We start from the raw sequence: 16,174 nt of genomic DNA, 5'->3' as shown, positions 1-16,174 counted from the left end.
CAGAATTGTAGTATTTGTTAAAGTTGAACGTTATTCACATATCCTACATACCTCAAATCGACCTGTTTCCCTTTACATTGTTCCCTCCTACATTGTTGGGAAGTCACGTGAAGGCCATTTGGTAGACCCGACACAGATATATTATATCGGAAATCCGAATTATAGGAGTCGTAATTCGAGGAATAGATGGCCTAATAACAACAATAATGGCGAATTGATGCACATAAAAAGTCTCGTAGGCTGCTTACTGTTTTGGTTGTTGCCTGAGGCATGGAGAGTACCTGCGGAATACGTCTCTCTTCCTCTCTCGTATACTCTTGCCTTGTGTTTTCTGTCATCCATGTTTACTGTCACCACCAGCCTCCCACAACTGGAAGTGGTGTCTCTCCTTTCTTCGGGTAATTTGATACTGTTTTATTTATTTATTTTTTATTTTACTTCCGTTTGGCGTTATCCACTGTTTGGCTTGGCTATATTTTTCTTAGCTGACAACCTCTGGGTTTATTGTATTCGGCTGAATTAATTTTTATTATTATGGTAGTCTGGGATAGTTTGGTTATCAGTTTTTCTTATGACGACATGCTATTTTATTTAACCTTATTCTGTCTAGTGAAATTTCTGTCTCGACGAAACCTCTTTTTCTTTAGCAGTGGTTAACAAAGTTGGTGAAACAGTTAACTTTCATCGCTCGAGCTGTAATAAATGACGACTAACTTGAAGGTCCAGGAAATTACCCTCTATGAGAAGTGTAACTGGCTTTCTTTTACTTCTTGTTCTTATATTTTTTCTCTCGTAAATCATTGCTTCATTAGCGGACATGTGGTGGCGTTGCTGTAGGGATAGAGAATTGACTGGCGAAAGTCGCAGGTGATAGAAACCTATAGTGGTCAAGCTTAGTCCTTCTGTTGAAGGGATGCAGCCGACGTTCGTGGCTCGTTGGCTCCCTTTATTGGGAAGTGAAAGGCAGGTGGGAATGGTTAAACTCTACTAATTAATCACTGGAATGATTTTACTGCTGCGGTTATTCGGTTTCTTCGTTTATTTATTTTTCTTTGCTTTTTGTTTTTTGTTTTAAGAAAATATTCCGTGTATATAATGTGTTGTAAACTCCTGGATTTAAATTATATATCGTAATAGTGATCCTCAATGTAAACGTGAATTGTAATTGTTCTATTTCAGAGTATTTTTCAATTGTTTGCCAATCGTGACTGCTTTATCCATTTATAATTAGATCATAATATCTTTGGAATTAGAATGAAGTATTATCAGATTTCCTCTCTTTTTCGAGCTATATTCGTCATTTGACGAAGTTTTTAATTACCTGTTGACAATGTTTTTGGTGTTATATTTATGTCAACTGCCGATACTTATAGTTTCTTTGTGCTTGTTGTAAGGAAATGAGCTGCAGATTATTTATTTTAATATTTTATTTGAATAGTTAGAAGACTTAAGTCTCACATCTTCGAAATCCAAGTGCACACATACACTACCTTCGCAGGTATCATCATTGCGCCTGAAGCTGATAAGCTGTTGCTCAGTGCCACATTTTAAGGTTTCACTTACCTCATAGTAGCATGTTAAATGCTATGTAAATTTTGCGGTTCGACCGTAAACAGTCCGTTAGATTTACATAGACGTGCGTTTCGTCTTTTTCACTATTTGGAGGTTAAGGTCCACGAAAGGAAAGGAACCAATATGGGCAAAAACATATCACATTGGGTTTGTAAAAGCTGTGCTTTTGAAGTTGACCCTCTACCGTGATATTTTGAAAATGTTTATGTCCCAAAAGCCTTAGCTTTTTATAGATTTGGACCTTTGCTTGACATATTAATGACCCTTTTTGGTCATTCCATTTGATTGCGTTCTAAGTTTGAATAATTATGATTAATAACTGGATGTGTTTTAACATCTCTGGCGAGTTACAGAATGTGAAGATAAGAAGAGGAGCCTCTAGAATAATTGACGATCTTGCCTCATGTTAAGGGAAAGGTAAAGCTTACGTAGCTTTTGGCGAAACTTCGTTCTGTTCCGGGTGTGCCCCTTTCTGTTACTGTAAGCTCCTCAGGTCTACTTTGCTTATTGAGAGTAGACTGTTCATAAGGATTTTACTATAATTTTTGGTGAAAAATACTCATAGTACCACGAGTCTTTCAGTGGAGAAACAAATCCACAATTATGTAATTGTAAAGTTTTATCTTTTAATATACTGTGTTGTAAATTACATAACTGTGGATTTGTTTCCAAGAATTTTTATTGTTGTTGCTTTTGTTAACAGGCTTAAAGTTAATTAATTGTTATTGTTACATTAATTTCTTTTTATTATGACCTTTTGAGATGAGAATTTTTCAGCAGTGACATTTTATAAACCTGTCAATATAAAGCAACTGTCTATCATGAATATCAGTATCGAAGGATCCATTGTTGAAATCTCTGTCATAACTTTATTTTGATTGTACTTCCACTCATTCTTAAGAAAATGACAATATGTACAAAGATAAAGTTCAAAGGCTGGCGCACATATTTGCAAATCAGCACATTGAGATAATGATCATTTGGTATTCCTAGCAGCCGCTTAATCACTGTGATGATGGGAGCCCTAAATCTTACATGATGGATGTGAATTAAGGGTTATTTTCTGGAATGAGATATTAATGAATTTACATAGTTTCCGAGAGCTCCCCGCTGTGATGTATGAGCCCCTTCGACGTGAAGGTAATGAATGCGTGCTGAACATCTATATGCCTCTTGAAAGAAGGAGATTAAGTTAGTTAGTTATTGTAATGATTTACTTGATAATTGAATGCAGTCACGTTAGGTAAAAATGGCCTCGCTGCAGGAGTGTTTCAGCTTATTATGCCTGTTTACATATTTTGAGATGGGAATAAATATAAAGTGTATTTCAGTTAACAAGCATCATCAGTTCAAACATATTCCGTTAAAACGCTAATCTGCTCAGAAACACAATGCGATTTTTTGAAGGGTATGAAGATTAATAAACAGAACAAGAAATTTACCCAAGGCATCGGTTGTGATTTGGTATGTAGTAGATAACCAATGGCACTTTATCATTATTTCCTATTCACTGCTAAACCCTACACCGAAATGGTATCATTGACATTCTTACTTTATGTTAATGTGTATTTATCTTAAGTGATGTTTGTTTTCTTCGACTTAAAACTAATATTGCCTTATGTTGTCACTTCGTTTTACTGCCAGATGTTTACTTAACCCTTTCTTTACTCATTTTACTCAAGACTTTTTTTTCTTCGCTTAAAATCAATGAAGGACACTTACGGGTTGCTTTATGTACAAGAGCCCGTGCTGGCATAGTGCCAGTTTAGTCATAAACAACAGCATCTCCTTTATTGAAGTTGTGCTACAAACCCAATGGATCATTACCCATCGTATGATTTAAGATTTCATTTCAAGTTGTTTATGTTTACTTTTTTTTCAGCTAATAATTTTCTGATCTTTCGAAGTTATGAACTGTTTTATCTTTTCCATTCCAGCGTGGTGAAAATGTCGGAGTAGGGCGAGGGGCTAGTTGCTCTGCAAGCAGGAACCCGGGCCCAAATACCACCGCTGCCAAAACTACTACCGCCACCGCCACCGCCACAGCTACCTCCACCACCAGCTGCAGGAGTTGCAAGTTCCCCCAAAACTGTGGGCGAACTTGTCTCCAACAACACCGCCGTCACCATGACAACCCACCCCTAATTGTCCTCAGCCCCCCGGACAAACACCACAAACAATCCCTTTTTACCCCCCCAAAGTGCAGTGCCACCATTTCGAATTCCCCTCCTGCAACTTCCCTTAACAAGAGCAACAAAAGCAAAAAGCCCTTCAGCCCCGTAGCAGTCCATCCCCTTCCAAGACCGCCGCTCAGAAGGTACAGAACCAGTGTACCACTCATCAAAGTACCTCAACTCCCCCGGCTGAGCGAGAACGTGCGCAAGCTCTCCCCAGAGCTGAGACAGATCCTTCAGGAATCCTTGGGGCGTCTCAAGCAACAGCAGCCTCCTCCAGGGCAGAACCTAAGTAAAGACAATAATAATCCCTCGTCTTCTTCTTCTTCTCCATCAACAAATGAGAAGAACAACACTGACACAAGAGATTCAAATGCTGTTACTGAGACACTTCGCCAAGGAACGGAACAGAACGACACGCCAGACCCAAACACTGTAGTCTATCAAGAAGCTCAAAGAAGGTAAGCTGTTATTTCTTTATATATGTATATATATATATATATATATATATATATATATATATATATATATATATATATAGATATATAGATTAGAATATAGATAGATAATATAGGATAATAGATGGATGATAGATAGATAGAATAGCCCCTAGGGCCCATAAAACACTCTTTGAACGTTGCATCCACATATTTCGAGCATTTCCTTCTGAGCTCCTGATCACAGAAGGAAGTTCTTGAAAAATATGGTTGCAGCACTCAGATAGTGTTTTATGGGCCTTTGTTGTATTTACAGTAAAAGACATTTATATATATATATATCTATATATATATATATATATATATATATATATATATATATATATATATATATATATACATATACACACACATATACACATACACATACATTTATGGAACGTTTCTATTCAAGTAACAGAGATTGAACAGATGTTTGACATTTTTGCTGTGATGATGACCCTTACTTCAATTACAAGAATGCCGCACCAGCTTTGGTTTAGTAGGAACTAGTCTTAATAATTTCAAAGATATTTGCCCTCTTTATAGTCCATATTTATATTCATGGATAGTTTTTAGATTTTTTCCGTAGCCTGAAATTCATTGTATGGCGTGGCTAGCATTGTATTAGAACTGCGAAGTAGGCGTTCAAGATTTCCAACAATTGGCGTTGTGCCGACTCGACAGCGTAGTACTGCACAGGTAACAACGGCACTTCCCATCGTTAGTAGATTCTGCTGGAGCTTTCAGTTAAGCCTGACGTTTTATGCTAGTTGGAACTTGGAAGGCCAATTTTTAGTGGTATCTACCAGCCTCGTAGTGAATACATTTCATTCTTAATGGGAATTTTAGAGCTCGGTGAATAACCTCAAGCTGCCCACTTTGGTGAGTAACTTACGTCATCATTTTAACAATGAAAGGTGAATGTTGGCTGCTTGAGGAGAAAATATCAATTATATATCTATATTTTTGTGTGTGTTTTTGATACGTGGGTTTTTGATGTAGTAAATTGTGCGTCACCTGATTTTAGATTAAATTCAATTTATTGATTTTATATTTTTGATGGGCATATCGCTGCCATTTCAAACAAATGTTTATCGTGGTGCGTGTATTCACCTTGTGTTTGTGTATTGTGTGTTTACAGGATCATCATTTCGCGTATGAAAATGTAAAACACGCGAACTTTTCCCGAGCGTTTCAGCTTTCTCATAACTGATTGCTATAGTTATTTATCGAGATAAAGTGGCTGGCAGGGAAGACATTCCATACTTCATTCATTGATCGTTTTGTCGCTCCTCCTGCTTCAGGTTAATAGGTTCGAAAGTAAAAGTGCATGCCGAAGTGCAGAGGTTTTTTCTTCTGTTCTTACTCAGCTCCTGATTGTGTAAAAGTTGGAAACCGAAATAACCTTTATGACATTCCACGTTAATGGAAAATTATATAAAATGCTGTAAATACCGTCCCTTTATAGTATCGACAGTTGTACATTTCATTAGCCCGCTTTCTCTGTTTTTATTCAGCTAATGGTCGTTAATGGTTGATGGTACAGTGACGCTGGATTGTGGGAGACATTTATCTTAAAGAGTCAGACAGCCGTATTTATAATGGTTTTTATTTTATGAATTTTGATCCCTTGTTGCCAAGTGGTTTTATAGTATAAGTACACTTGCAGAAAAACGTAGCAATCTGTCTTGTTGATGAGTACTGTTTTATAAATTTTTTTATTAAGAATTAATTTGTAATAGTTAGTGTGCTTTAGTAAGTCTTTGTATGAAATTTTAATTTTTTTTATGCCATTATAACGCCATCTCCCATGAAAAACTTCAACATTAATCAGTTCATACATCTAAACAGAGAGCTCATCAACATCACGTCAAAACTCCCAATACGGGCTGAGCTATTCTCCGCAATATAATAAGTCCTATCCTTTCCTGTGCCTTTAACGTCATATATCCAGATTTTTCTAGTCTTTAATGTCCTATCCAGACACCTCCATTTATTTATACGTATAAAAATTCTATTAAACTCCAATCTTTCCACATGTACAGGCCTTCTCGAAGCACTGGTCCATCCTTTTATCTACTAATAAACTTGTTACCACTTCTACTTATGGGTACTATTTTATTCTTTTATTTGTTTTTACGTAACCAGTGATATGCAAGCAGTTCATCTCAAGAACTTCTACATTTTTACTTCATTCACATTTAGCATCCTCACTTTGCTCAGGTAAAAGACAGTTGGCACAACAATTGCTTCATGCATTTCCATCTTGGCATTCTTCCCAAATACCTTTAAAAATCAACCACTTCCATTGCGTCATCTTCTTGGTTTCCATTACCCTCATCAACTGACCCTTGTTCGCAACTACTTTCTGCTTTCTTCACTTTCAATCACTTAAAAACCTTTTCATTAGTTTTCGTAGTTCGTCCTCGTTGTCCTAATCACTAGTGTATAATCTACAAACATCGATCATGCCAAATTTTTTACGACCTTGAGAACTAGCACTCACAAGGAATTACAACTGTTAAGTTAAAATCCAGAGAGGGGCAATCTGGAGTGCGTTGAAGATGTAAGGTAAAAATGATTTTAAGTTCTTATGATTGAAGGGAAATTGTTGGAACTTAGACGAGACTGCCACAGATTTGGTGTTATGCCTCCATGGGTGTTTAATATCATCATAAAATAAGACACTTGCGCAGTGTTTCATTGAAAATAAGTCGTGAACAGTTTGGTATGGTCGGTGTTTGTAGATGATACAGTAATGATTAGGACAACAAGAAGGAACTACGAAAACTAATATGTAATGTGTGTAAGGTATTCATCATATATATTAATTATATATATATATATATTATATATATAATTATATTATATAATTATATTATATAATATTCATTATTATATATTATTATAATCTATTATATATATAATTAATAATATAATAATTATATATATATATATATATATTATATATATATGTGTGATCTGTCTGTGGTGGGTGCTGTTGTGTGGAAATGTGTGTGTGTTAAATTTAGTGAGAGAGTTGATTTCGATTTTTTTTTTTTTTTTCAAAAGTACAGTGGATACAAAACTCAGCTGGTGCTTTACCACATCCTTCGTTAAAACCAGACTTTTGGAGATAAGTAATCGTCAAACTTGTCTAAGTGAGGTACACTGGCAAAACGAATAAGTAAATAAACGAATTCCTGCATCAGGTGGATCCTGAACCAGTTATAAGACCAGGAACAAGACAGTCCAAAGACTCATGCATGAATCAGGCGTGATGTGTACAGAGAACTATGTAGGCCGAACCTTTTGTGTCTTCCTTGTGGGTGATCCCCTAACTTGCTTGTGCATGCAGACTGGGCTAAACGAGGGCGAAGATTGCGACAAAGAGAGGGAGAGGGTTGAAACAGGGAGATCAAGGAAAGTCAAACCGAAGCCTCTCTTCCTGATGTCCTTATGGAGGTGCCTTCCGTCATTGCTACTGTCTGAGTCACTCGGCTCAAGCAGATTAGTGTTAAGAGATGAGCCGGTGACAGGGTGTCATTGCAAAGGGAATGCAACAGTGACTCAGAGTACAGAGGGGTCCAGATTCCCCTTCCCGTTGCAAAGCTGCACAAGTGCCAGGGTTAAGCGAATCTCGCAAGATTTTTCCGTTTCTTTTCTCCATTTAGGCGAGTTAATCCGACTTACTATTATTATGATTTTGACCCTTCTCTTTCCTTCCCATCCCCTTGTGTGTGTATTTGTGTGTGTGTGTGTATGTGTAATACAGATAGACAGACAGAGACGTTCAGTGTCAGTAAGCCTTTTGATATTTAGCAATGATGGGAACACAGTATTCGTACGGAAATCCTTCGCGATTTGTCAGTAACTCAGGGCCTGTGACAGTGATCCGAAAAGGGCTTTTCCATTTGATATAGCTGTGCATTTCATTCTGTCTTGGCTATGCACATGTATCGGTAGATTAAGTATTTTTGCTTGCTTCATCACCCAAGCCCCCTCTCACTCTTATGAGGATTAAATCATGGTTATCCTAACTTTTAATCAAATTTATTATAGTTGCTGTTTTTATCCCTCACTGCATGTCTAATAAAGGTATCTTTTTATTAGTATTTAAACTTTTATAAGTTACTGTGAATGCTCTTGAAGGTAATTGAAAAACACATTAACTTGCCAATCATGCTCGCAGTTAAAACGTTTATCTCAGCCTTGTTTCGAAATTGGAATACTGTCCCTTTCCGCTTTTAAAAGTAGCGAGCTGGTCCTACACTTTGTAAGCTTCTGACCTTCTGGCCTTATCCTTGGGCTAGTTCTTCTTTCAGTGGCCATGGTTGTAGTGTCCTCGCCCTACTTTTGTGCAAATACAAAGTTCATTGGTAAGTTGAGGTTATTTGGAATGAGATGAAAAGTTTGTTTGGTAGATCTAGGGTAGTTATCCGTGGCGGCCTAGACTATGGCAGTTGCGGTTTTTCCTTGCAGTTTTACCTATTGAACAAGAAATTTAGGTAATATTTATTCGGACGACTGTAATTAACACCCAGGGTCCAGTACTAAACACGGCGAAATACATTGGACGCCCCAACCCCTAGCGGATGTCGTATCCGAGGTTACGTTCCTTGCAGTCCGTGCGGAATGCTTTTGTAGAAATACCCTTTATTGTCAATGTTTAACCTGTGTTAGTTGTTTATACTCTGGAGCTGGGGATTATTATGTTTTATTATTTTTTTCCTCGCTGTGTACCTATGAAAAGCTGGTAAAGAAGAGTTTTACTTGTCACGCGTATCCAGGGACAGATTGGGTAACTGGAAGCCGTACAACCACCTCACTTGTAAACAGAATTTACCTCAAATCCAATGGATGATTTCCTTAAAGGTCCACACTGCTTTTGCGGGAGGTAGGAAACGGGCTTCTTTCAAGAAATCGCATTACTACGAATTTGAGAGGGATATTTTTGAAATTATTTTATTGCTAAAGCGCTATAACATTTAAACTTCCTGAAACTTGCAGGGGTTTTATAACAAGTATTCAAGTTTTCTTATTAGCCTTAATTTGTTTGCCCTATTTTCCTAGTTTAGAGTTCATAGTTTTTCTTATTTAGTTTCAATTACAAATGAAAACTGTCGAGTCATTCATTAAAATGACCGAAAAGTAGGCAAACCAGCTAAGCAGCCAAGCACTTACTGATTGTTCGTGCTTGTTTATTTTTCATAATTGTTACTTTATTTTGTGCAGTTTCAAAGAACGGTCACGTGCCCGGGCCGACTTAAGAATTATACCCTAATGTGTGTTTTTTTTGTGTTTTTTTTTTTTTTTTTTTTTTTTTTTTTTTTTTTATGTTTACATTGCATAATCTGCTGTTGACATATTTGATCTCAGTTTTGTTGGTGAAACCATTTTCTCCGAGTTCGAGATACTTTCTTTGTGGTCTTGGTTTGTGAACATAAAAACTTGCATTGAAAAAGATGAGATACATTGTACACTTTGGTTAGATTTGTCCCGTTTCTTTGTTACGTTGTATAACTTCATCTCATCAGATTATACATGGTCACTAAAGAGGCTCTTGTCTTTGTGTGGATCGGGTTTAAGTTGAATCGTATGCTCACTGTTTTTATAGTTTGATTAACGAAGACAACACTATAATGGACCACCTCCGGTTGGTATGTTGATATGTAAATGTGAACGGGTGTATGGTGAGTTGCCTTAAAAAAGCATGCTAAGGATTCAGGAATGTCATTCGCCGTAAATGTAAAAAGCTATGTTACCCCCACAGCGTCAGTGTTTATTCACCCTACTCGACCTGTTTAATGGTATTCGGGAGGTTTGGGCAAAGGACCAGTCGGTGCGGAATTGCCAGTTTTCTGAAGTTGGGCAAAGTAGGTCTTCAAGCACATTCACAGTTCTTTGAATGACTTATATTTCATAGAGCAATACACACGAAATTCACTTTGTTTTCATGGATAGGCTGCAAATTGTTTTATAGGTTTTTTTCGGTAATCGTTGTATGTATGTATGTGTTTATATATTATAGTATATATAATTATATAATATTAATAAATATATATAGTTGTTGTGGTGTGTGTGTGTGTATTATATATATATATATTATATATATATATATATATTAGTATATATATATGTATGTATGTATGTATACGTATATATATATACTATATATATAATATATATATATATAATATATATATACATATGTGTATATACTATAATATTATTATGATGATAATTTATATACATATAAATATATATACATATATAAACATTATATATAGATGTATATATATAATATGTAGGTATTATATATGTATATATATATATAATATAAATCAACTTGATCACGAAGTATGTAAAACGTGATGCTATGTATAAATAAAGGTTTTTGCCACGAAGGAAAAAAATGAAAAGCGAGATAAGCCAAGCACTTTCGGTCTAGTTCGACCCTTTTACTCAGGCACAACTGAGTAAAGGGTCCGAACTAGACTTGAAAGTGCTTGGCTATCTCGCTTTTCATTTTTTTCCCTTCGTGGAAAAACCTTTATATAATATATTATATATATTATTATATATATAATATATTCTATATTATATTAATATAATATATTATATACTCAATATATAGATAGATAGATAGGCTAGAAATTAGATATATATGTGTGTGTGTGTGTTGTGTGGTATTTTCTTCACATAAATATGTTCTTGATGGGTGTGAGGATAAGAAACCTGGTAGTTTTATTTGCTTATTTTTACCTCTGAAATTTAAGAATTTATACTTCAAATCAATTAATTTTCCATGGAAGATTGGCATTTGACATTAAAAATATTTTCAACTGCTGACAGGATATCCTTGGGTAGAACTTGACGTCCTTTATCAGTGAGAACTTGCGTCTTTAACTCTAATGGCCACTCTTTATTGTTTTTTAATTGAGGTCTAAATTTTAATATAAAACTCCCATCCGTTTAGTTTTATACGGAGTTAATTCAGTTTTAATGCACTTTGTTACTGTACAATACCTGTATTCATGGTGAATATAATGTCGACGCATTTTCGATTTTATTTTATTTATTTTTTTAATGCATGATTGTCATGTCGCACAAATCATGTAGTCAAACATAACCAGAAATTTCTTTATTGACGTATTTTATTTATTTATTTATTTTTACCTTAAGGGTGTTCAGTTGGCGTGTTTGTGAAAAATAAAAATAGGGAAGCTCTCTCGTCTATATTCACTTTCTCCATATATATGGCTTTCCATTTTTTCGATGAAAAAAGATTATTTGAACTGATATCAGTGAAAGATTCCTTTAAATGATTGTGCCAAGTATTTGATTACATGGTGTCTCAGAATATTTCACAAGTATGAAGGTTCCTGTAGCGGGCATTTAGCTTTTGTGAAATTACTGGGGTCTGTAATGTTCTCATAAACTCTGTAAAGGTAAAGTGTCTGCCACACATCTCGCCAAAATACCGGGAGCCACGATAAGTCTTTGTATCTTTTTCAGCCAAGAAAATGACCTCCCTGGTCTCGGATCTGTCCAAAGCTTATCATTACTGTAGCCGTTGTTCCTTCTCCGGCGCAACCCTCAGCAGTAATTGGAGGGTTTCGTGACTTCGCCTACCCGTAGGGTTACCATAATCTTTAATCTTGGGAGGATTTAAGGATTCCGGACATCAACCCCCGCATCTGCCTCTAAGGGTGGTCCGATGGTCATTAGTGCTTGAAGGGACACCAGAAATGAAAGCCAGGGCCTTACATTGTTTTTTTGGGAAAACTCACAAATTATCTTTTCCGTTTTGAAAGAGCAATGTTTATAGGTTACTCTAGTTCTTAAATGACTAGGTTAAACTTTCGTAACTTTGGGTCTGAAATGACTCCCATGTCTGAATTACTAATAGAAACTACAGTATTGGTTAACACAGCTTTTCTTATTGTTATGAGGTTAGTGACATTTTACGCAAGGACTGTCTTCTTGCTAAAGAGCTTTGGTTATTATTATTATTATTATTAGTATTATTATTAAACATGATATGCAGTAATCATCCTGCCTTCCCCAAATTTTTGTAAAGAAACTGGTATTGATAATTTACACTCCATTCTACATAATATATATATATATATATATATATATATATAATATATATATATATATATATATATATATATATATAGTATATATAGTATATACTAAAAGGAGCTCCTGTAGGAGAGTAGGAGTCGCTAAGCGAAAAGCTCACTGACTTGAGAAGGGTACATTTTGTTTCCTGCCAGACTGGAGTTGGTAACCTAATGGCTTCCTGGAGCATGTCGATATGCCAGAACGTGTAACATTGTTGCTTGTATTTTTTTTTTTTTTTTTTTATTTTTTTATGTGCGGGATATTCAAAAATATACTAGATCGCACTCTACATTTATTTATTTTTATTTTTTTTTACATTTGTTGCTCTTTAGGGATATTTTCATTGCAATTATGGATTATGTATGATGTATGATGAAGAGGGAGTCGCGGTAATTTAAGGGGTTAATGAATGGGGGAGTACCAATATTTAAGGAGGTAGAAGATTAAGAAATTCTCTCTCTCTCTCTCTCTCTCTCTCTCTCTCTCTCTCTCTCTCTCTCTCTCTCTCTCTCTCTCTCTCTCAGCAGCAGCATCTGGGCTCTTTAAAGGTAAATGACTTGTCATTTTTTCTTCGATCGTTCTTGCTTCTGTTGGAGAAAGCGACCATTGCGTGTGGACTGGAGGATTTAAAAGCAATAATTAGACTGATTTTTTTCTGTGTTGCCTCAAATTTTTGAGAATTTTTCCACGACCGACACAAAACCTAATTGAGCATTGTAACTTTTGGTCTGTTTGAGAAATACAGTCAACTCACTGTCGGTAGATTTACGTGGAATTTCTATGTAGTTGTCGCAAAGTTTAACCTTAACGGAAAATTTTGTTTTATTGGTTTACAATAATATATATTGACGCTTTCTTGAATGTTATCGGCAGTTTTGTTTAATTAAATTTCTCAATCAGAGCTGCACTTGATGACGGTAAATGTTTGTGTTCTCGTGCTTGCGCCTCTTTTTGTGTGTAGTAGGCCTAATTATCTTTGTTTCTTTAATGTATTCCTCAGTGGACACTAAAAACCAGTTCCAACTCTCTCCAAGTTTTCAGTGTTGTTCAAGCAAGGTTTTTTTTTTTTCACTTATTATTTGAATTTTTTTTCGGGTTGTCTGAAGCTTATTGTTACTCAGGAAGCCAGACGGAATGACCCATCGAATTAGGAAACGGGTGAAAGTAACACGGGGTCTGGTCAGGAGAGCAAGGCTGGGTTGGTGCAGCCTCTCTTCACCCCCACGTAATGGCTCAGTCGTCTTGGCAGTACCTACATGATGTTTGGGGATCTCCTAAAGTTTTTTTTTTTTTTTTTTTCTTTTCCCACGAGCTGACAGGCGCAAATGCAGAAGCAGATTTAATTAATAACTGCAGTCTTGTGAGCATGTAGTTGGAGTGAATTGTTCCTCATTTCAGGATAAGCTGCTTGTGATCTTCCTTGCATTGGGGTGGTCCTATTATTTTTTATTTCCTTTTTTTCCTTTTTAGAAATAAATCCATGTTCACTTCACCTTAAAGTCGGGTGTTTAGATTTTACTCAGATCCATTTAACTTGCTTGGGTTTCTCAAAATAGGTTGCGATTTTGATGCATGTAAAAATTCAACTTTCTTGTTATCCAAACGAGCGTGCGCACAAATAGTCAGGGAATATGGATTTTATCAGCGGTGTCACCTCTAAGACGCCAAGTTTTCTCCAGATCTTCAATATGTTTTGCGTTGGTCGGTGTCAAAGGCTTGTCAGACTTGTCTGACCTCGGGAGATGCCAGTTGAACTTTCTACTGTGTAAAATGGCGTACTTTAATATAAAAAAATTCTAAGCAGAACCTGTGGGTGGTTTTGACATTGCCACTATGAACGTAGACTTTGGTCTTAAATTAGGATAAATATTTTACAGCAGGTAGATTACTAATGTGTTCAGATTTTGGCATCTAAGATACTGGACTAGAAATTAGCATGGCTGGAAACTCCTCCATGAATGATATTTCAGAATTAATTTGAGTTTATTTATTCACATACTATACATACACCTATATTCATTATATTATATAATATTATATATTATATAAGATATACAAATTTTTGTAGGAAAATAACTTAACCTCGTTTCAGATTTATCAAGAACAATGTAGTTCTATGGTTGTTCTGCAGCAATTCCTGAAAATTGTAGTGAGAGACCAAATAGTTTAAGTATATCTTAGTTTAACCAGACCACTTAACAGCTCTCCTAGGGCTGGCCCGAAGAATTATATATTTTTATGTGGCTAGGAACGAATTGGTTACTTTGCAACGGGACCTACAGCTTATTGTGGGATCCGAACCACATTATATCGAGAAATGTGTTTCTAATCACCAGAAATAAATTCTTCTCATTCCACGTTGGCAGAGCGGGGACCGAACTCGGGCTACCAAATCTGTAGGCGAGCACGAAACCAAATAGTAATGACCAAATGTTTATGTTTGCAGGGAAAGTGAAATTAAACCGTGACTTCATACTTGAACCCAGTTGTGAGATCAGAGGGAAAAAAAAGAAGTAAGACTAGGTCGTTGTGTAAGAGGCTAAGTTTCGTGCAAGAGAGCAGGAGACCTGATGAAAGGAGGATTAGTAATGGAGGAGAAGGGTGCGCAAGTTGCGCTCATTGAATTTATTGTTTGCCGTTTAATCGTCCTTTTGAAGTGTGCGTAATAAGGTGTTGCGTAGTTAGTAACTTCGGTCAACACTGGTAAACTCCACGCGTTAGTTACTCCTCTTGGGAAAATTAAGGTATGGCTTGCAGACATTCTCACCTTAACCCTCTCTTGTGATTGGCGTATCTGATAAGCAGACAGCTTTGTTTACTTTGTTTCTTTTAATCTTGATTTATTTTCTTTTATTATTTTAAGGATTTAGACTTCTGATAAGTCTGTTAGCAAATAGATAGGTAAGGTTCAGCGTACCCATCTAATTCAGCGTTTAGTGATAGGTATTCAAGCTCGTTAATATTAGAGCTGAAGTAAAGACAACCACGCCACACATTCTAAGTTATTGAAAAGAGGGTTGAGGATGCATTTGTGTAACACAGCTACCTGGCCGAATGAGTAAACCTGAATAGTCTACGGATTCCGGAGGTGCTAGGTCTATCCAAAAAAATGTTGATTTTTTTTATATGCATCTTCGAAAGACAAAAATAACAGAATAGCTACAATTATTCATATAAAACTTACAATGCTTTCAAATCATAATTTTTGTTTGTTATATTGAGGAACTTGAGGCAGTCCGAGTTACCCCCACACCAAGAATGCACTATTCACACCCGGTTCTTTCCCAAGAAAAAATTATTCAAGTTCTAGCATAACCAGAGAGGGGGGGGGGGGGGGAGAAGAAGGAGGACGGTTAGAGGTTTCTAAGATAAACTTATCGAAACGTGGTTAGCCTTACCCAGCGAGATGGTGTTTGGGTTTGGGGGCCGGGGGGAAGGATCCTGCTGAGGGTTGGGCAACTCGTCACCAAAACCTGTTAATCAAGTAGGAACGTTTACGTAATTTCTGATGTTTCCTTTAATGTCCCCGTCTTTCAAGAAGCGTGTAAGAGACGTGTCCTCTCTCTCTCTCTCTCTTCTCTCTCTCTCTCTCTCTCTCTCTCTCTCTCTTATATTGCAAATAACAGTTCTATTGGCAAAATTCAAAGCAAAAATGGGAAGAAAAGCTTAACACATGATTATGCTTTATAAAACGTATGTTTGTATTCCACTTGAATATTGCAATATGATATGGTACCCACACTACCAAAAGGATATTGCACAAATATAGTGTACAAAAGTCCTTTACAGCTAGAATAGAAGAATTTAAGGCTCTTG

The 16,174-nt window shown here is 36.2% G+C and overlaps 1 protein-coding gene across 1 annotated transcript in view; it reads left to right on the top strand.

Moving 5' to 3' along the window:
- Positions 1–16,174, top strand: part of LOC135219627 (uncharacterized) — a 404,265-nt gene that overhangs the window by 16,034 nt on the left and 372,057 nt on the right. The window contains 1 exon segment of the mRNA XM_064256550.1: positions 3,510–4,207. Coding sequence (XP_064112620.1) covers positions 3,510–4,207 — 698 coding nt within the window.

This window comes from Macrobrachium nipponense, chromosome 1, assembly GCF_015104395.2.
Source record: "Macrobrachium nipponense isolate FS-2020 chromosome 1, ASM1510439v2, whole genome shotgun sequence".
In the NCBI taxonomy this organism is placed as follows: Eukaryota; Metazoa; Arthropoda; class Malacostraca; order Decapoda; family Palaemonidae; genus Macrobrachium; species Macrobrachium nipponense.
Note: the sequence above shows the minus strand (reverse complement) of the source record. Positions and strands in the feature narration are given on the sequence as shown.